Source organism: Pelodiscus sinensis, chromosome 2, assembly GCF_052426305.1.
Source record: "Pelodiscus sinensis isolate ZL-2025 chromosome 2, ASM5242630v1, whole genome shotgun sequence".
Lineage (NCBI taxonomy): Eukaryota > Metazoa > Chordata > Testudines > Trionychidae > Pelodiscus > Pelodiscus sinensis.
Genome location: NC_143053.1, coordinates 138,195,235 through 138,218,191, shown reverse-complemented (window position 1 = coordinate 138,218,191; position 22,957 = coordinate 138,195,235). Strand labels below are relative to the sequence as shown.

The 22,957-nt window shown below is 42.4% G+C and overlaps 1 protein-coding gene across 2 annotated transcripts in view; it reads left to right on the top strand.

Annotated features, from left to right (window-relative positions):
- MARCHF6 (membrane associated ring-CH-type finger 6) overlaps window positions 1–22,957 on the top strand; it is a 100,166-nt gene that overhangs the window by 40,481 nt on the left and 36,728 nt on the right. For both annotated transcript variants that reach the window (XM_075921472.2, XM_089776440.1), the window contains exons 6-12: window positions 9,386–9,551; window positions 11,454–11,643; window positions 12,127–12,188; window positions 13,743–13,775; window positions 14,327–14,378; window positions 20,845–20,903; window positions 21,501–21,581. In XM_075921472.2, the coding sequence (XP_075777587.1) occupies window positions 9,386–9,551; window positions 11,454–11,643; window positions 12,127–12,188; window positions 13,743–13,775; window positions 14,327–14,378; window positions 20,845–20,903; window positions 21,501–21,581 (643 nt within the window). The remainder of the gene's footprint in view (window positions 1–9,385; window positions 9,552–11,453; window positions 11,644–12,126; window positions 12,189–13,742; window positions 13,776–14,326; window positions 14,379–20,844; window positions 20,904–21,500; window positions 21,582–22,957) is intronic.

Below are 22,957 nucleotides of genomic sequence, written 5' to 3'. Positions count from 1 at the left end.
TCTTGACACCAGCATCACAAACAACTGCCAGATTCAGTGAGGATGAGTCAAAGGGCCAGCACAGAGTCCCTCCGCATGCGGGATTGGAGCATCAGCTTATTCAGACATGGCAGATGGCACAGTGGATGCCTCCACCAATTCTGCCACAGTGGACATGTTAGGATTCTTGGGCACCTTATAGAACCCAACAGTTTCAAAACAATATGCAGGTTACAGGACACAGTCAGCTGACATGAACATTTGAAAGAGAGCTGACTGGGACCAAACTGACCATGACAACGAATCGGCTATGGAGGAGGAAACCCAGGCTTCCTCTGTTCTGCCCAACACCACCTACTCGACGATAGAGGAACACAGTCTCCCCATGTCACCAATGAAAGGGGATGACTTCAGGAAGTTCCAAGACTTGTTCAGGAGGGTGGCAGACACACTTGCCATAACTCTCCGACGTCACACAGAACAAACACGTACTCCGTACATTAGGAATATAACCGCCTGGAGCCAAGAGAAAACAATACAAACAATATAACTATAACTAAAAGTTCAGAGCACTAGGGTACATACAACAACAAAGACCCTATGACAACAAGAGGCGCATGAGATAAACCTGATGCAGACAACCGAATGAGTAATTATCAATTCAGACATCCACCTCGTGTCAGCAGATTTGAGGATTTGATCGAGGCTACAAAAGCCCCCGATTTCCCAGAGCAGGTACATCCAAGCAAACAAACATTCAGAAACAAACTCGCTGCATTCTATCTGGCATGGACAACCATCACATTGGACCAATGGGTCCTGGAAATAATATGAACTGGATACTGCATATTGTTCACAGCAGTTCCATTAATCCACCCCCGTTCCCAGTCCCTCTTCAGGGACCCCTCTCATGAGTTGGTGGTCCTGGAAGAAGTGCAGTGCCTCTGAGAACTAGGCACCATAGAGGAGGTACCCAGTAGTTACAGAGGGAAGGGTTTTTGCTTTCAGTACTTTCTAACTACCAAGAAATTGTGGGGCGGTGTGGAGACCCATCTTAGATCTCCAGAGGCTCAAATGGTTCGTCAAGTGCCAACAATTCAAGATACTCACGTTGGCAAAGATTATACTTGCTTTAGAGAAAGGAGCATGGATAGCTACCCTCCACCTCAAGGACACATTTCCATGTATCTATTCACCCAGCTCATAGAAGATTCTTCAGGTTCACCCTCAAAGACTTACACTGTCAGTACAGGGTCCTCCCCTTTGGGCTGTATACGGCACCCAGAGTCTTTTCCAAAGTCCTGTCTGTGGTAGCAGCACACCTGTGAAGAAAATGTATAAGCATTTTTCCGTATCTCGACAATTGCCTGATCATGGCGTCCACCTATGGTGACATGGAACACTCACTGGAGTCAACAAGAGCATTGTTTGACACGCTTGGGCTCTTGCTGAATCTGGAGAAGTGCATCCTCACTCCGACAGACATTGGAGTTCATAGGTGCACAGTTGAACTGCAGTCGGGGCATAGATTCACTGCTGACCCATAGGTGGCCAAGAATGCGTGATTTGATTGTATCCATACAGAGTTGCACATACACCACAGAATGGAGATGCATGCTAATACTAGGACACATGGCTGCGTCCACGTTCATAGTCCCCAATGCCTGATTACATATGAGGCCATTCCAAGCATGACTACACTCTGTGCCATTCACTCCACAAAAGAGGCACCATCCACTCAGGCACCATCCACTCCACAAAACAATTTGTGCCCAGACAGGCCAAGGACACCCTAAACTGGTGGACAGACAAACGTCTGCGTAGGTCTTCCATTTCAAACGCCACTTCCATCTGTCACTATCACAACAGACATGTGTTGCAACTCAGAGCAGTGAGGAGGGCATGTGCTCAATTACTTCCACTTCCACACATACAAGACAAACACGTGAGAATAATGTCGGACAATGCCGCGATGACATATTACATAAGCAAGGAGGAGTCAGATCGTGCAGCCTGTGTGCAGAAGCAATGAAACTATGGCGATGGTGTATTATACACCGCATCACACTTACTGCGATGCACTTACTGTGCAAGGACAACGTTCTAGCAGATGCCCTCAGCAAACAATTCCTACAGAACCGTGAATGGGAAATCAACAAATCCATCATAACCAACCTGTTCAGGAGATGGGGATACCCGATAGTAGACTTGTTTGCAACACACTCCAAATGCCCCCTGTATTGTTCCAGAGTGGGCATTGGACCACGGTCTCTAGGAGATGCATACATTAGTGGGAAATCCCAGTGTAATGCAAACTCATTTCCTCCTATACCTCTAATACATCAAACGGTAATAAAGACGAAACAGGAGGCAGCAAAAGTCCTACTCGTAGCTCTCAACTGGCCAAGACGAATCTGGTACCCTACCATACTACAACTCAGCATGCGTCAGCCATACAAGTTTCCCCCGGTATGAGCTTTGACTCAGGATAAGGGGTGCATACCACACCCCGTGATACGTACACTGAACCTACGAGCCTGAATAATGTTGGCTCTCTCTCAAAAAGCTAACCCTGTTTCAAAGGGACAGAGACATCCTAATTAATTCCAGGAGACCCACTACGAGATGAACATTCCTGCAGAAGTGGGCTAGATTTGGATCCTGTGTGTGAGCCGAATTCCAGGCCTCAAGACAGGGATATCAGATGTACTGGAATATATCCTTCACCTACAGGACAGGATTATCAATTAGTTCTATCAATGTGCATTTAGCAGTTATATCAGCCATTCACCCACCCATACAAGGGTACTCCATTTTCTTCCACCCTTGCATTAAGAAATTCTGGAAAGGCATATGGAATCTGTACCCACCACTTAGAGCCAGTACCATCATGGGATCTGAACCTTGTGCTCAACTCAATCATGAGACCTTTCGAACCACTCGCATCTTGCTCACTACTCCACCTCTTAATTAAAGTAGCCTTTCTTGTGGCAATAACATCAGCCAGGAGAGTGGGAGGGATAACAGCTCTCATGGCAAATCTACCGTACACTGTATTTCACAAGGACAAGGTTATCCTTGGAACCCACTTAGGTACCTTGGGCAGGAATTTCAAGTGGGTTCTCTCTCATTCCATTGTAATAAACTGATATACCTACCTGTGTTCTTCCCAAAACCACACGAGGACAGCAACAAGGCTGGATGTATGCAGGGCATTAGCCTTTTACTTAGAACGCACAAAAGACTTCTGAAGAACACCTAGGCTATTTGTGTCTTGTGTGGACAGGTCCAGAGGTCAACCTGTTTCCAGACAATGAATATCCAATTGGATTTTGACCTGTATACAGCTGGCTTACTCCCAGAAACACAGACAGCCACCAACAGTTATCCGGGCGCACTCCACGAGAGCAGTATCTACTACAACTACATTCCTCAAGGGTCTTCCAATAGACATCATTTGCAGAGCTGCAACCATACTGTCCAACATCCAATCCTGCATCACAGAGCGCCCACCGCCAAGCAGGAATACTGCTGCGTAGTCACGTAAGTAGAGCACCCACGGGGACCCTCAAAGGAGGAGGGAAGGTTACTAACCTTGTGCAGTCCTTTCCTCTGAGCAGAGAAGCCCTCCTTATGTGACTTCTGTGTTGAACATTGTCTACCTACAAGCATCATACCCTCCTGGGGCCCAGCACAACCTGACAGACAGTCTCAGCAGGTCTTTCCACATACACGAGTGGTTTCTTCACCTAGGTGTTGCCAACTTTTCTAAAGATAGGGTATTCCACAGGTGGACTTGTTCATCACATGCCACAACAGTCCAGGCACCTGCAACAATGCATTCCTTTTCCAGTGGAGAGTCTGTCTCCTTTCCACCTATTGTGCTGGTTCACAAGGTTCCCCTGAAGATCAAGAGGGAATGAGCACAGATCATCTTAATGATGACAGCCTAGTCTCATCAGTAATGGTACACATCCTTCCTGGACATGTCAATGGACGTACCAATCACAATTTTTTTACCCAGATCTTCTGACTGAAGACTATGGTTGTGTTTGACACCCAGACATTGAGTCCTTATATTTCACAGCCTGGAAGTTCTGGGGCTGAATTCCCATGGAACTTCTCTGCTTTGACTATGTTTGTCAAGTTCTCCTGGGCAGCAGGAAACTCTGAGCCACTTGATGAGGCAAGTGGAAGAGGTTTTCCATCTGTGCAACACATCTTGGTTCATCTCTGATGGTGGCACAAGTTCCGCTTATCCTAGACTACTTACTCTATCTGAAACAGCAGGGTATTTCAGGTTCGTTGATAAGAGTTTGCCTGGCTGCCATACAAGGCCATATGGTGTTCTCTGATCCCACCATATGGCCTCAATTCTTAAAGAGCTGAGACAGGTTATATCTGCAAGTGTGTCAACCTGTCACTCCATGGGACCTCAGCCTAGTCCCCTCAAGTCTGACAAGTCCACCATTTGAACCAAACATGCTCCTTGTTTTACCTCTCTTACAGCGGTAGCTTTAATAGTGGCCATAACCTCAACCAGCAGGGTTCTAGAGCTCAGGCCTTACTATCAGCAGGCCTGGCCAAAGAGTTTGCAGGGTCCAAGGTGGCATGCTGAAGTGGGGCCTGGCCTGGCCTGGGCAGTGAGTGGGCAAGTGGGGCAGCATGCTGACAATGGAGCCCAGGCAAGGCAGCAAGTGGGCAGGTGCCAGGCAGTAAGCAGGGCCCAAGGTAACCGCCTTGTGACTTGCCCTAAGGTCAAGCCTGAATATCTGAGCTCCTATGTGCTGTAGTCCTTAAGAACAAGGTGCAGCTAAGATCTCACCCTGCTTTCCTCCATAAAGTGGTTTCTCAGTTCCATGTCAACCAGGACATATTTCTCCCAGGGTTTTAGCTTAAGCTGCATTCTGGGAGTAGGGAACAAAGACACTCTGGATGTCTGAAGTGCATTGGCCTTTTACATTGCGAGAACTAGACTGTTTAGAAAGTCAGTCCAGTTAAGTTAAATTGGTTGGTTAACTGATTAAACAAGGGGAGGTGGGGACTGCTCAAGCCTGGCTGCTTTGGGCCCCACATGGGGCTGAGTGAGCTGCTGCCACTTCTGGGGCTGTTTCCATGTGGGGCTGCCACTTCTGGCTTGCGTGGGCTGAAAGCAGACAGTGCCACATGGGCCCGGTGGGGCTGTTCCCCAAGTACCAGTTAACCTTTATTTGATAAGTATCATATGCTTAGTAGGTAACTGGTTAACCAGTTACCTGTTAACATCCCTACTGGACACCAAACTTCCATTCGATGGTGAAAAACTGTTTGCAGGCAAGACCAATGAAGTTCTACACACAATGAAAGTCATGCCATATTCCACTCCCTTGGGATACACCCCTGGCAACCAGAAAGAGGCAATATCGTTATCAGCCATATTGATGGCCTCAGTATCCTCCTTACACCACCAGAGACCTTTTGTCCAAACATACTGACAGAGACCACAATGCTGATGCCATCTAACAGCACCAGAATCTCAACCTCCACCACCACCAAATAAGCAAATTTGAAGGCCTGGTCGAGAGCCTTGAAGATCTCCCGCCTGTTTAAAGTCATGCATGACCATCTCAATGTTCTCAGACCAGCTACACCCGTATTACCATGAATGGTTATTATAACCTCCAACAGATGAGTTTCAGATGTTGTCCTCACTGGCACCCTTCCCTCGGGATGCAGCTGCATCGAGAGGTAAAACATCTCCTGCAGTTAGGAGTGAGGGAGCCTGTTGCCCATCAACACACAGGCAAAGAGTTTTACTACTGCTACTTTTTAACCCGCTCCTCTCCCCCCAAAAAGGAAGGAGGGTGGGAACTTATTCCTGATCTTCGCAGACTCAAGTTTGTAAAGAGACAATGATTCCACGTGGTCACATTCATCACCATCATTCTAGCATTGCAACAGGGCAACTGGTTTTTAGCCCTTGATCTCCAGCACACTTACTTTTGCATCCTAATCTATCCCTCACACAGATGGTTCCTAAGTTTCATGATGGGAACAGATCATATCAGTATCCGGTCCTGCCCTTTACACAGTTCCTCCTGCCTCCTCCAAGAAACTAGTAGTTAGTCATAACAGCATACCTTCACAAGCTAGGGATAATTATATTCCCTTATCTAGATGACTATGTCCTTGAAGCATAGCTATGCAAATGGCAATACATTATTTCCACCACCTAGGTGTAGAGAGAAACTGGGTGAAATCAATCCTACAACTCTCACAAATCACACAATTTATTTGAGCACCCCTAGACTCCATAATCTCTTGAATCTGCTAGCTGGGAGTGTTGCTAGATATATTAGAATTAGAAGAGTACAGAGAAGGGCAACAGAAATGATTTGGGGGTATTGAACAGCTTCCATATAAGAACTTGGGGCTGTACAGCTTGGGAGAAAAAAGATGACTGGGGGATATGTCTATAAAGTCATGAGTTGTGTGAAGAAGGTAAATAAGAAAGTATTGTTTGCTTCTTCAGAGAGCATAAAAACCAGTGGTCACCCAATAAAATTAATAGGCAGCAGGTTTAAAACAAAGGAATTACTACTTCATACAGTGCACAACCAGCATGTAGAACTCATTGCTAGTATTTGAAGGCCAAAAGTAAAACTGGATTAAAAAAGAAGTGGATATGTCCATAGAGGATAGGTTCTTCAATGGCTATTGACCAAGATGATCATGGGTGCAACCCTGTGCTCTGGGCCTCTCCAGTCCTCTGATTTGCAGATGCTGGGAGTGTATGAGAAGGAATAGGTCACTAATTAGTCACCTTGACTTGTTGATCCACCTCTGCAGCATTTCATAGAATCATAGAACTGGAAGAGACCTCAGAAGGTCATCAAGTCCAGCCCCATGCTCTAGGCAGGACCAATTCCAACTAAATCAACCCAGCCAGAGCTGTGTCAAGCCGAGACTTAAACATCTCTAGGGATGGAGACTCCACTACTTCCCTAGGTAACCCATTCCAGTGCTTCACCACCCTCCTAGTGAAATAGTTTTTCCTAATATCCAACCTGGACCTCTCCCACCACAACTTGAGACCATTGCTTCTTGTTCTGCCATCCGTCACTACTGAGAACAGCCTTTCTCCATCCTCTTTGGAACCTCCCTTCAGGAAGTTGAAGGCTGCTATCAAATCCCCCCTCACTCTTCGCTTCTGCAGACTAAACAGACCCAAGTCCCTCAGCCTCTCCTCATAAGTCATATGCTCCAGCCCCCTAATCATTTTGGTTGCCCTCCGCTGGACCCTCTCCAATGCGTCCACATCCTTTTTATAGTGGGGGGCCCAGAACTGGACACAATACTCCAGGGCTGTGTCTAGACTGCAAGCCTCTTTCGAAAGAGGCTCTTTCGAAAGTATCTTTCGAAAGAGCCTCTTTCGAAAGAGAGCGTCTAGACTGCACGCGGAACTTTCGAAAGAGCAAGCCGCTTTTTCGAAAGAAAGCACCCAGTGAGTCTGGATGCTCTCTTTCGAAGAAGCCCTATTTACATTCAAGAACGCCTTCTTTCGAAAGAAGCACTTTCGAAAGAAGGCGTTCTTCCTTGTGAAATGAGGTTTACCGCCGTCGAAAGAAAAGCCGCATTCTTTCGATTTAATTTCGAAAGAACGCGGCTGCAGTCTAGACGCAGGTGAAGTTTTTTCGGAAAAAGGCTACTTTTCCCGAAAAAACCCCTGAGTCTGGACACAGCCCAGATGTGGCCTCACCAAAGCCGAATAAAGGGGAATGATGACATCTCTGGATCTGCTGGCAATGCTCCTCTTAATGCAACCTAATATGCCATTAGCCTTCTTGGCTATAAGGGCACACTGTTGACTCATATCTAGCTTCTCATCCATTGTAACCCCCAGGTCCTTTTCTGCAGAACTTCTACTTAACTGGTTGGTCCCCAGCTTGTAACTATGCTTGGGATTCTTCCATCCCAAGTGCAGGACTCTACACTTGTCTTTGTTGAACCTCATCAGATTTCTTGTGGCCCAGTCCTCCAATTTGTCTAAGTCATTCTGTACCCTATCTCTGCCCTTAAGCATATCTACCTCTCCCCCCAGCTTAGTGTCATCCGCAAACTTGCTGAGGGTGCAATCCATCCCCTCATCCAGATCATTAATAAAGATATTGAACAAAACCGGTCCTAGAACCGAACTTTGGGGCACTCAGCTGGAAACCGACCGCCATCCTGACATCGAGCCATTGATCACTACCTGCTGGGCCCGGCCTTCTAGCCATATTTCTATCCATCTTACCGTCCATTTATCCAATCCACAATCCCTTAACTTGCTGGCAAGAATATTGTGGGAGACCGTATCAAAAGCCTTGCTAAAGTCAAGGTATATAACATCCACTGACTTCCCCATGTCCACCGAGCCAGTTACCTCATCATAGAAGCTAATCAGATTGGTCAGGCACGACTTGCCCTTTGTGAATCCATGCTGACTATTCCTAATCACTTTCCTCTCATTCAAGTGCCTCAATATGGATTCCTTAAGGATCCCTTCCATGATTTTTCCAGGAACCGAGGTAAGACTGACCGGCCTATAGTTCCCTGGATCATCCTTCTTCCCTTTTTTGAAGATGGGCACTACATTTGCCTTTTTCCAGTCATCCGGGATTTCTCCCGATCTCCATGACTTTTCAAAGATAATAGCCAAAGGCTCCACAATGACATTTGCCAACTCCCTCAGTACCCTCGGATGCACTAAGTCTGGAGCCATGGATTTATGTACATTTAGCTTTTCTAAATAGTTCCTAACCTGTCCATCTTCATCCCATCTTGCGTCACTTGGCGCAGAAGTCCAGGATACTGGACAGATACTGGGCTAGATGGAACATTGGTCTATCCCAGTATGGTAATTCTTCTGTTCTTATGGTAGTGGGCACAAGAATGGGTATGTAGGGCATGAAAAGAGCAGCCACTGTTTCAGAAATTTTCCAATTAAAATTGTAGGATACATAAGCATTTAATGTGGAGCACCCATGGGGGCATACACCTTCAAATCCCATTTATTACACAAGGTGTGTAACCTCTCCTAATGTCATAGAGCAGACAGTAAAACCTCTGGAAAAAAAATCACACCTGTATTATAAAGCCTTTGATAATTTGCAAGGGAGTGTTATGCACGTACTTATAATTAAATGAATGCCGTTTTCTTCAGTAAGATAGTCTTCAAAAATATTCACTTAATTTTTTCCCCTTTAAATGGAAATATTATTTATGTATCATGCTTACTAAAGGAGCTGGGAAACATGGCTTTTCAAATGACAAAATCAGAATTTAGTTTAACTCCTTGTGACTGAAAGATTCTGTGTGAACATAAAAGGTTGGAAATAGGTATTTTAACAAAATGTATTAACCATAAATGTATTCTTTTTAACAGGGAAAATTTATTGGCAGATTGTTTGCAGGGTTGTTTTGTGGTGACATGCACACTCTGTGCATTTATCAGTCTCGTATGGTTACGTGAACAGATTGTCCATGGTGGAGCACCACAGTGGTTGGAACAAAATCAACAGCTTCCCAATGGGCTTGGCCAACAGAATGAGGTAAAGGTTTGTAATGCCCATTAGTTGAAAATAAAGTTGTTGTCAGGAAGGTGTGCACAGGGAGAAATAAAGGGTAAAAACCTGTCCACTTAAGCTTAATGATTTTTACTGCAAGGAAATCTTATTTCTACATGAACAACTGCTGTGTTATAGTCTTATGTAATTATATTTACCAGGGTAATATGATCACAGCTATAATGTGTACAAAATACAATCCTGAAGCATTATAAAATGTAGAATCTTACAGTAATGTTTATTTACATTTTCTAACTATCTTGGTTCTTATGACACCCTCCTCCATATATAATATATTAAATCTTTTCAAATAGGATTTAATGCTTGTGAAGTTGGAACTTGTAGCTATGAGAAAGCAAATTTGAAGCGACATGGTCAAATCATTTTTTTTTAAATACCTGCCAGCAAAATATTTTCTGATGCAACAAGTTTCCACAGGTCTTTGGGCAGCAGACTGATTCTTGGAACATTTACCAGTCACGTAGGGAGAGCTGATTTGTTACATAATGCTAGCTATCCATCTTTCCATCATTAAAGTTCATTACAGAAATGAAAAGTATAATTTTCCTAATAATACAGGCAGTCTCCGAGTTACGCGGATCCAACTTATGTCGGATCCGCACTTACGAACGGGGCTTTCTCGCCCCGGAGCTCGCAGGCAGCGGGACTGCCCAGAGCGCAGCGGTCCCGCCACCTCGACCTCCAGGGCGAGAAAAATTGCTCCAGGTGCCCCATGTCTGCTGGGGACCGTCTCCAGCAGACCAGGGACACCTGGAGCAAAGCTGGGGAGACGGAGGGGTCCCACGCCTCTGAGGCTTTGCTTTGGCAAAGCCTCAGAGGCGCGGGACTCCGCCACCGCTGCGGCTTTGCTCCCCATGTCCCTGGTCTGCTTGGGGGAGGAGGGGCACAGCTAGTGGCCCCCCTCCCCCCAGCAGACCAGGGAGACGTGGAGCAAAGCCCCAGGCCTGTGGTAGAGCATGTGGGACGCTGCCGGTTGGTCCCGCAGCACCGCTCCTTGGCGCTACTGGACCAACCCGGCAGCACCCCAGCTGCTCTGCCCCAGGCGTCCCCGATTCAGCCACTGCTGAAACTGACCAGTGGCTGACTACAGGAAGCCCCTGCCCCGGGCTTCCTGGAATCAGCCTCTGATCAGTTTCAGCAGCAGCTGACTTGGGGATGCCTGGGGTTCTTAAGTTGAATCTGTATGTAAGTCAGAACTGGCGTCCAGATTCAGCCGCTGTTGAAACGTATCAGTTTCAGCATTGGCTGAATCTGGACGCCAGTTCTGACTTACATACAGATTCAACTTAAGAACAAACCTACAGTCCCTATCTTGTACGTAACCCAGGGACTGCCTGTACTTCCACTTGAACAATTGTAGTTGCCTGAGAATATCTCTTAAGTTGATTTCCATAGTTTGGTAAAGTTTGAGTCCTCTGTGCTAGAATCCCTTTTAAACAGTAGGTTCTGAATTATTTATTTTATTCTTCGATTTCATTTTTTTTCTCTATACCTATTGCTTATCATAAGGGTCTCTTCATCAAAAGAAAAATTGGCTATTAACAGGTTACTGTCAAATGCACAAACTAAATACAAACTTTCTGCAATGTTTTATAAGTATCTGTAACTATATAGATAAAAAATTTTAACATAGCAGTATGGGCCTTTAATTTGACAGTGTTGTTAAATATTTTTCTTGCAAACTGTTAAATTGAATCTCTGGAATTCCAATAAGAGTGTTAAGATTTTAAGAGGTATGACACTGCCAGAAGCAATGGCTTATGTTATATTTTTAAGTGAAACTAAAAATTTGCCTTGATCACTTGTTTTTCTGGACGTTGATCAAAGCTCAATGGTACTTGTTGCACTGAAATCTTGTCTCTGCAGGCTCAGGGGGTAGGGAATGGTGGAGGTGAAAATGCTGCACTTGATCAACCTGCTAATCCCCCTGCTGAGAATGCAGTTGTAGGTGAAAACCCAGAAATTCAGGAAGAACAGGGAGATGAGGAAGAGGAAGACAATGAAGAGGAAGATGTTGTAGTAGAAGATGCAGCAGATGCAAACAATGGAGCCCAAGGTAACAGGTGACACAGAGCAGGAGCATGACCCTAAAATGATCATGTAAATTATTGAAAAGAAGTGGAAATAGAAAATATACTTTTATGGTTGACATCTGTATTTTTAATCTGCTTAGGGAAACTACCAAGGCCAGTAGGCTAAGAGTTCAGCCTATTTACCTCCTCTTTGTGTGTCACAATGTTTATGTAGTTTGTTTTTTGATGAGCACTGAAATAATTAGCAGTTTATGAAGAGTTAAAATTTAAGCAACACTGTGGATTCAGGAATCCCTACATTAATAAATTACGAAAAAGTTAAACTTTAAAGAGAATAATTACTTTAAAAATGTGTTTTTGACTTGTATCCCCTTCTGATGTACTGACTGAGATAAATGGGATGCAGTTTGTATTTTTTCTAGATAAAATCATAATAAAGCTCTTACAGATGTGCTGCTTTAGGTGAGGGTCATTTGGTAGCTTTAACCATTATAATTTCTCTGTAGATGACATGAATTGGAATGCTTTGGAATGGGATCGAGCAGCAGAAGAGCTTACATGGGAGAGAGTGAGTAAGAGTCATTCTGAAATATTCTGAACTTTCTCGGTCATTGACTTATACTTAAAATGAATTTAAACCTAATTGAAAATTAGTTCTGATACCTAATCAGCCACATTTTACATGAAATTCAAGTATCAGTGACTCCCAAGAATAATCAGATTAAAAATACTGTATACAGTATTAAGGAACAATTTAAAAGAAGCAGTTCCTTGATTGCAGTACAGAAACATAATTAAGAGTACCTTTCAGCAAGGTACTTTTGAGACCTTCAGTTTTGCTCCTAAATTTGCCAATAGATGTTAAATGATTCATGACTTAAACTAATTTTTCTGTGAATGTATGTATAGATATAAGTATACAACTTATAAAAACCATCAAGAGTATGTGTAAGAACAATTTCCAATACAGCAAGGTAAACTCATTTCATTTTTCTAGTTTGAGTTCCTTAACTGAAACGTTCTTGCAGTCTTCGTAGCAAGATACAATGAGATGGAAAAGTCCTTTGTTAATGATACAAAATGCTCACTGCATTGTCTTATTTAAAAAAGTTTGGTGAAAAGGACTCAATATAAACTCGAATTTCTGATCCTTACTTACTGTTTCCTGAAAGTAGCAATTAGCTCTTTTGATTTCAGCATAAACTTTAGGCTCACTTTTTCTTCTAAAGGAAAAAAATATTCCAGAACTATTTGTGTACTTGAAAAATATTTTAATTATTTTCAGAAACTTTTAATGAATAAATACATACATTGACTTCAGAATTTTACAAAGTGTAAATGCAATATTCTTATAAACCTCTCTTTGATCTTCTTGCCAGTTTGTGTGTTTAAGTATATTCCCTTCTTGATGGGGAACAGCACATTGAGCACTCTTGGGCTGTGTCTAGACTACAAGCCTCCGTCGATGGAGGCATGTAGATTAGACAGATAAGCAAAGGGAAATGAAGCCGTGATTTAAATAATCGCGGCTTCATTTAAATTTACATGGCTGCCGCGCTGAGCCGACAAACAGCTGATCAGCTGTATGTCGGCTCCGCGCGCTAGTCTGGACGCGATGCGCCGACCTGAAAGCCCTTTATCGACATCCCCCTTATGCCTCGTAGGATGAAGTTTACAGGGGATGTCGATAAAAGGCTTTCATTTCGACAGGGGAGCGTCCAGACTAGTGCCCGGAGCCGACAAACAGCTGATCAGCTGTTTGTCGGTTCAGCGCGGCAGCCATGTAAATTTAAATGAAGCCGCCATTATTTTAATCGCGACTTCATTTCCCTTTTTCGAATACACAAATCTACATGCCTCCGTCGACGGAGGCATGTAGTTTAGACGTACCCTTAGTGGTGTCACCTTTGACTGTAAGGTGCTTAGAAGCTTATCTGAAATTTCAAAAGTAGTTTACATTGTTAAGTGAAATATGTAAGCTCTATAATACCTTGAAATATTAGATTAAAATTTAACATACAAAATGGCTTTGAAAAAAGGTAAACTTGAAGCTGCTTGTGGGAGTGTGATGGTTTTTGAGCACGGAACTGTGAATGAATTCAACTTTTTCTTTTATTCTTAGATGCTTGGGCTTGATGGATCTCTGGTTTTTTTAGTAAGTGAAGTCTTAATTTGCCAAGGAATTCTTATATTTGTTACGAACAAAACTTGTGTAGCTAAGTTACCAATAACAAATGATGTATTAATACATTATTTTAAGCATTCGGTGTACTTCTCCTTATGTTCTTTATGTACTACTTCTGTATTTCTCTCAGCTACAGACAATGAAAACCAATATAGTTGGTTTCAGATTTAGAGGTGAAATGCATGTGTTTAAAAAGTGCAGAGGAAAAGCGCTTCTTTTATAAAAACCTATTTGGAATGTGGCTGTTTGGGTGGAAACACATTTATTGATCATAAAGTAACATTTTTAGCAACTTTAAGTTTCCAATAGATGAATAATTTCCATTATTGCTACCATTTTCACTTACAACATACACTTTCATTTTGGAGGCCTTGAAATTTAGAAATGTTTCAGCTTGCAACTTAGCTCATTATAATTCATTCCCTTCCCAAGAACTCAGATGTATTAATTGGCTTATTATGTGACTTACATGCTTTTTATACCCTGCTTTTACTGAAATTATCTTTTTTTTTCTTCCCCAGGAACATGTCTTCTGGGTGGTATCTTTAAACACACTGTTCATACTTGTGTTTGGTAGGTGTTATTTGCTCTAACTTCAAAACTAGCTTTTTCTTTGTGAATACTTGGTAAAAATTAGTTGGACTAATTTTACTTCTCTCAGAGAATAAAAGTAGTCTATTTTTAAAAAACTGAACCAGAATAAGACATGAATAATTGAACATGAATAATAAATTTTTCTTACTAATGATATTACACAGATCTTTCAACTACATGGGTATGAATATACCTCAGTGGAATTACTTTCATCTTGTGTAATTTTAGTTCCTAAGTTGGCATGTGTTGCATCCAGCACAGATTTTTTCCCTTTTTTTACTTTGTTGCTGAGGGTAATTTCTTTGATTTTAAAAAGTCTGAGGTGTTTTATTGCTATTAGTTAGATCTGAGAACTATATGTGGAATAATGTTCAGGAGGGAATTCTTGAGAATTATTTTTTGAAATTCTCCAAAAAATTGTGGGGACAAATGACATGTAATTTTCCTGCTTTCATTTTTTCCTAGCTATAGCTAAATTACCTTGTCTTTGAGGCTCAAAATAATTTCTGAAGGACTTTATATTTAATAAAAGATTTATCTGGCGTTGCTCAGTTCCTTAACTCTGATGATGTTTTTTTCTGATACATGGGCTTTATCATAGGCTTAGGAAAGGAAAATCTGAGGGATCACTTTAATAAAATATTGACAAAACACTATTGTATTTTTGGTGGGAGCTGTGTAGTATGACTTTAGGGGTAGAGAGTGAGAGGAGCCAATGGACTTGCTATCATATGGATCCATAGGCTGAAATCAAGAATGCCACAGATGTATAGGAAGGAACAACAGCCATAGCACATACTCTAGCCCTGAGTCTGCAGAACTGGTTGAACCACCCAAATATAGGACACTCTGGTGGCAACATCTGTGGTCCAGCAGGGCTATGGGTGTTGCTGGACCAGAGATCCATGGAGGTGGGAGTGGGAGCTAGCCAGAGAATGCAGTGCTGAGCAGACCTTGTCTGGCTGGGGAACCCCTGGCACCAGTGGGACCAGATGGCAAGCAGGGAGCCCTCATTTTGGCCTGGGAACCTCTGATATTGGCTGGACCCAAGTGGTGAGCAAGGAGACCCTGCCCCATTTGAGGGACTCCGTGCAGCAGGTCCAGGGAACCCCAGGAAACCACTGGTGGGAGTAGAATTGGCTCCGTCAGTGGGGCTGGTGGCAGCCAGCTGGCCCCAGCCGGGGAATCCCGCTAACTCCCAGCAGCAGCCAGTCTGGCGGACCTGCTGGGGAACTTCCCGGCGTTATCTGGGACATGCGGGGCCAGGGAACCCCTGGAGTCAACGAAGTCAGGCAGCCGGGGAGTCTTGGCCGATGGCTTCTGAGCGGGGCTGGAGGTGGCTGGGTAGCCCCGGAATTGAGCCCTGGGGAATCCAGGTGCCAGTGGAGCTGGCAGCAGCCCAGGCAGTCCTGTCTGGAATCTGGGGAACTCTGGCAGCAGTGAGCATTTCCATAAGTACTCCTGTACTTGAGAGTAGGGTTTCTTCCTCCAGAGAGCTGAACTGAACCAAACGAGTTCACTCAATTGTTGCTGTAAAGCAGGTTTGGCTAGAAATGCACAAATGTGGTGGTGTGTTTTTAAAAAAAACAGTTTTAGAAGAGCCTATTTGACTCCCTTTTTTGGTGGAGAATAATTAACTTTATCGTTTGACTTTTATTGTATTTACCTAACAATATGTCTGGACCTTTTCACTCTAATCTGTAAAGAAGCCTTTATTTTGGTATGTTGGATATTTTTACCTTAGAGGTGGGGTGCAGAAGACTCCGGTAACAGACATATACAGTGGAATAATAATATTTTTTGTTCAGTTTCTACTTGGCTGCTGATAAAGTTGATTTGCATCCTTAAATGTTTCAAAAACCATTTGCCTCTTTGTTATATTTTGGTGCGAGATACTGGGAATCACCTAATGTGAAAATGTTTTTATTTTTTGGGCTTGAAAAAAAATTACCAGACACCTACTAACCACAGGTAGATAAGGAAGATGAAGATATAGGGCTCCTCCAGAGAAGATGAGTGGCAGATATTGAAATGTCCAGCCTGCATCATTAGCATGATGTTTTTCCTGAAGTCTGCTTCGGGGACATCCATCTTTCATATCAGCCTCTGACTAGCAAATTTCAGACCAATTTGAAGTTGTACCTCATCTCGCTGCCAAAAGGGAGAAGGGTTAAATCTCTTCTATTGAGTGGTGCTAGACTATTGTAAACAGTGGAAGGTCTCCCGTAATCTGTTCTGTTATCAGAGCCCACTTCTTGTTGTGAGAAGACCATGAGATGTCTTCACTTCTCTCTCAAGCCACCCTTTTTTGTGGTGGTCTTCTCCATCAGTAAAACCCGTGGTTGCTTCTGCTATTGCTCGTTACTTCCCCAAGTAGCAGTGTAACATTGCCCTGCTTTGTTGTCAGTTCCCTGACTGTCACAAAGCTTTAGGTAGCTATTGTGAAACTGGTCTTGTCTGTTCCACTCTGCTGCTGATTGGAAGAGCTGTGAGCAGCCTCTAACTTGCTCAAGGAGCCTGATTGTAGATGTGTGGGCAACACTACATTTGTAATTAGTATGCATTTTGAAAGATTGTCTCAGCAACCCCAAAGCTGGAAACATTATTTAAAAAACATTGTACATAGTGCAGAAATAGATGTCTTAGGCCTTATGCTTGCCAAAAAAAAATCCCACTTGTAGCATAGGCTAAATTTTTTCAAGCTGTGTAATGAGGTGCACAATACTTGGTTTCCTGCTCTAAACAAGATGTGGCATCTGAATTCCATAGGTGAAAACAAACTAGCCAGTCTAAAATAGAAAATGAATATGGGGAATCATAATGTATATTTTATTTACATAAAACCAGGGCTTTTTTTGTGATGGTACTGCCTGGTATGCAGTACTGGCACCTCCAAATACAGTACCAGCACCTCCAGTCAGAGCTCAACAACTTTTTCTCCTGTAGTACCGACACCCCTCCCTCCTTTTTTTTTTTTTTTAAGACAAAAAAAGCATTGCATAAAACTTAACACTTTCAATCATTTCTATTTAATACTAGAATTAGAAAAAATTCCTGATGGCAATTACAGGTTAGAATAATCATATAGTACAATTTCTGATATTCCTTTAGGATCTATGAATGAAGTTCTGCTAGACCCAATTATACACATTTAGTACAGTTTAAAATAAATTTAGATCCTAAACTACAGTTAAGGGATATTGCAGTTGTTTCGATTGACTATCTTAAATTACATATAATCAGTGAGAATTCTGCTTTGTAATTAAAGTGAATGAGAACAAATACGTCAGTCTCCAAACACCAGCCCATCAGGCTTAAAAGCTGGTTTCCCCCACAACACTGGCTCCGTGGTGCTAACTGCTTCTCTCCCACTCTGCTGCCTCTATTGAGGGGGACAGAGGCTGCTCCACATCCCACAGAGTAGCCTCTGTCTGTGGGAGGGTCCAAGCTTGGACCCATTCCCCACAGACAGGGGTTTTTGCAACCCCACACTGCTGCTTCTGTATCAGAGGCAGTAATGCAAAGCGGTAGGTGGGAGCCAGTCCTCATGAGAAGCTGGATTGTAAACCAGAGGCAGCAGCATACAGTGGCAGGGGGCTCCCAGGAGGGGCCAGGAGTGCACTGGCTGCCGGCCCCACCCCAGGGACTATCAAATAGTCAGGTAATCATTAAGATTTCATGCAGTTATATGACTACACAGTTATACAATACCTAACATCCCTAGTTTCTAGAGTGAAGTGACTTCTCTGAATGATCTCCTTCTTTATATGGAGAGATCTTGAAGAGTGGAGTGTTTTTTGCTCCCCAGCTTTGCACGTTTGCCTCTTAGATTCACTGTGCTACATTGAGAGATCCTGAGGAGTGAAGAGCTCCATGTCTCTCCCTTATCCTCATTTCCATCATCTACTGCTGTTGATTCTGTGGAAGGGATTTGGACAAGTGGAGAGTCTCTGCTAGGTATGTGCTTCTGCTCTTTGGCCACAGACAGGAGTAGGGACTAATGATGCCATCACCATCTTCCAACTGGTCATGGTAATGGGTAGGAAACAGCTAATCCTCTTCATCTGATGCAGTGAACCAGATAGAGGTAAAGCAATAGTCTCTAACCTTTTTGAGCACAAGATCACTTTCTGAATTCGTGCGTTCCAGGATTTACCTCAAAGAAAATGTCTCAATAACAATGTTATATAAAGCTGAGATCAATATCAATTTCACTGAGGGAATGTCACAGTCAACACACCAATATTTGCTGAAAGGAACACATTTTGAGATACACATAATTGACTTCTTCACATTTAATTCTTGAAATTGTGTGTTGAATTCCTCTGCTAATTTGGTCCTCTCTGCACAACATTTTTCTTGGTGTAACCATTTTTCTTTGTCTTCAGTCTTTTTTTTTTTTCCTAATAATTTCTCAAGACTCAGGAAGTGCTGACTAGAGACCCAGTTTCAGTTTGAATGCATTCCCTTCACTGATGATATAAGTCTCTGTCCTTTCCCTGCAGTTTTTAGTTCAACTCCTCCAGTTTGGATGTTGTCAGTAAGAAACACTGAATCTAGCAGCCATTCATCGTCGGATAGCTCATTGCATGCTTCATTCCTTTATTTTAGAAAAATGATGATTTGGGCTTTAGATCCAGAAATCTTTGCAGGACTTCCCTCCCTGTGTAACCACCTCATGTCTGCAGAAAGGAGTAGTTCACCATAAGCAGCATCTGATTTGTCAGCCAAAGATTTAAACAAGCAGTGCTCGAGGAATCTTGCTCAAATCAAGTTTACAATTCTGACAAAGATTTTTATTAGATGTGATTAGTCCATAACCACTCACTAGTGTTTGTTGATGAATTATACAGCAGTAATTCACAAATGAAGGAAAATCTGGATCACTTCTGCAAAATGCAACAAAGCTTACGTGTCAGGTGTACCGTCCATTGTGGTTGTAACAAGTTTCTTCATCTGGAATGATTTTTCTCAAGCACATACTTCTTGCATTCATTATAAATACCTTCACCTCTTCATCTCCCTTTAAGGGGCAAAACAGAAGAGCCTATTTAGTTGTTGCACCTTTAAATGTCATTCGAGCAAAAGCGGTTACCAGGGCTATATTGGTCATGTTGACTGATTCATTGAACTGCAGAGAAAAGCATCCATAGTCTTTCAAATCTTTCTGTAGTTGCTGAAAGGCATCTTTGGATAAAAATTCCACTAGTCTTACTACTGTGGAAGCACCAAATGATATGTTCTGGATTATTTCCTCTTTGTTTTTAAAGTCTTTAAATAAGAAATGTTCTGTCACAATAGTTCTCTTTAAATACTTTGCCATTTGTAAATCATTTTTTTTTGTTTTGCCCCCAGATGGCAAACACAAAACGATGCCTAAATAGAGGCCTCCCCTTTGGCTGCTGGTTTAGTAAAAAATTATGATTGAGCTTTCAAAACAACCTCCAGTTTAACTCACTAACTTTGTATGGAGCACATTATTCAAGGGGAAATTATCCTTGAATTTTGCTATGTATTGTTTTGTGGTGTCTTTCTAAATTCCTCTTTTTATCGATTGTATCTGTGACACAGACATTCACTCTTATCTTTCACTGCTCTGAGCAGAAATTAACTTTCCCATTGCAAATGGAAATTGTAGGTTTTCAAAGTTATTTGACATGTCCCAGATTTGTTACTCATTGTTAATACTAACTAGCTAGCTAGTTAGCTAGGTTCATATCTTTTATCACAATAAGTTTTTTTTTTCTTTTTAATTCTGCACTTGCAGCCAATAAAAAGAGCTGTTTTAAATGTAGTTACAAAGCTGTTTTAAATTTATAACCTGTCACATTGGGGAGATCAGTTTATGCCTAGATAACGTTATTGGTTTGAAAGGATCTAATCTGATGTGGTCATACACACTGCTTGATGTTATGCCTAAGTTTAGTTGGAAAAATTAAACTGAAATGGGGGACTGAAATGAGGGTTGTCAACTATCTAATCACACCAATACAAACACGTTTGTCCTGCCCTGACCCACTCATTCCATCCTCCCTCTCTGTTGCTCGCTTTCCCTCACCCTTACTTGCTTTCACTGGGCTGGAAGAGAGTTGAGATGAAAGTTCAGGATGTGGGCTCGGGAAGGGAGTTTGGGTGCAGGAGGTGGCTCGGGGCTTGGGCAGTGGAATGGGATATGGGGTGCTGTCTCTGGGAGAGGGCTGAGGCAGGGGGGTAGAGTACAGGAGTGGTTTAAGTGGTTTTGTAATGTGATTTATTTATCTTGAGTGCTAGAGAAATGTCATGTTTTAAAATGAAACTTTCAAATTACATTGGATGGATAGTTATTTTGTCATCTTTGTTAAAAAGTCAAACTATTACCATGCCATAAAATAGATTTCAGCATAAATCTCACATTGCATTTTTAGAGCAATTTTTATCACTTTCTCCATTCACCTTTGTTTTCCAGCTTTTTGTCCTTACCACATTGGTCACTTCTCTGTTGTTGGCTTGGGTTTTGAGGAATATGTAAGTATGGTTTTCTTATAATTTTGATTATTTAAATTCTTAAAATGTGTGCAATTTAAGATTTCTCTATATATAGGAACCTCCAAGGCTTTTATTCTAGGACACCAGAGTAGCTTGGGAAGTTGTTTGTATATTTCTTCTGGGACCTTTCTTTTGTTTTTAGCCATTTACCCCCTACACAACCAAACTTCTTTATTAAGTCTCATACATTTTATTGCTGTGTCCCATGATTGCAGTGGAGGGGTGGGGCAGGGAGAGTAATGCTTTAATAAATGACTTTGTGAATGCCAGGAAAAAGGAGTAAGGTGTATATGGGTCCTTCTCTCGCAAGGCTGGCAGCTTTGCCATTGTCATTTTTCTAGTGGATGCAAACTTATTTTGTTGAAGATGCCAAATTATTAGTAAAGAGTTTATTGATTAAACATGTCTTATACATGGAACCTTGTTGTTCCAAATTCCAACTGCCCAAGTGGATTAAATAATATTGAAAGAGGATTAAACTTTTGAGGAATAAAAACTAAATTAAAATTGGATGGAAAATATTTAAAATGTGTTTTCTCTCTCTCTCTCACTTTCCCCCCCTCCCCCCCCCCCCAGGTTCAAGCATCTCACTTTGAAGGCCTAATCACAACAATAGTTGGCTATGTGCTTCTAGCAATAACTCTAATTGTTTGTCATGTATCCTTTCATAATTAGTTGCCTGACTGTCTTAAATTCTGTTTGTGGATCATTATCTCTAACCATGTTATCAGGGTTAGAAATGAAATAGGACATTCTTTTTTACTTTGTTCGTATGATGAAAGAAAAAAAAGGGCTATTTTGAGTTCAAAATTTGTATAAAATAAGAGCTTCATCCATTCATTCAGACCAAATTTTAAAACAGGATGTATATTCAGTAGTAACAGTTTTGAGATTTCAGTGATCCCAGTTTTCCACATATGGTAGTTTGGTTTATGGGCATGACATTAGAGAGTGTTTAACGTGGAGTCATCTTCTTCCCCAGCTGACTGTCATTTAACCAAACCAGGATACAATTTCTAGAACACTTTGTGGATACAAATTTAAATGCATGCCTGTGGATATAAATCGCTGTCTATGGAACTGGAGGGTTCTCCTGGGAACTGCAGCAGCGAAAGGAGCATAATGTGGGATTGCTCTCAAGAGCCGGTGTCGTGTGCCAACAGCTCCTTCAGCATGGCTATTCCACCCCACCCCAGCCCTGCTTACTGGGATGGCACCAAGCTCACGGGCAGCTGTCCCTGCTTACGTTCTTATGTCCAACCAGCACGCACATTCCTAGACATAAAACACAGAGAGATAGGTGAAAGGACGAACACTGGCAGGACTAGGGTGGTGGTATAGCTATAAGAATTTTTGGCATAATGCACTGGTTCTTGGCAGTGGCAGTCCCATGTTCAGCTCCTTTTACCACTGCAGTTCCCTGGAGGGTTCTGCAAATACTGATTTTATATCTGAAGATGCAGATATTCACAAGTATACATTTGTATCCAGGCAGGGCTCTAAAAATTTCATAAGGCCATAGATGGAATATGTTGCTTTCTTCCTGAATGGCAAATCCATTTCTGGCCGTCTGTCAAAAAAGGAACAATGTGGTACACATATTTTCACCATCTTCACTATCTTCTAAAATGCTAAAGGAATGTCCTTTGCTCTCCATGCACCATAATAATCCAGAAGGAATTTTGCAGCCGTTTTAGGGATTGCACTCAATGCTGCACTTGAGAGACGTGCTTTCTGAAATGAAGTCATGATTGGATGGGTAAAAGTCACATCTTCTCCAGGGACTACCATTTTGGATTTCGCAGACAAACTGCAAAACACTGTCCAAAATGCTTTTCGCCTGGCTTGAGAGAGCCTGCAGGATGCTCAGCAGGAACAGAAGGCCTAGTATGATAAACATGCTAGAGAGCATACCTTCAAAGTAGGTGATCAAGTCATGGTCTAGAAGTGCTCCAAGCCATTAAGATGGAAGCATTGTAGGATGGATCATTTGCAGTCCCAGAGTGCACAGGAGTAGTAATTACCTCATAGCA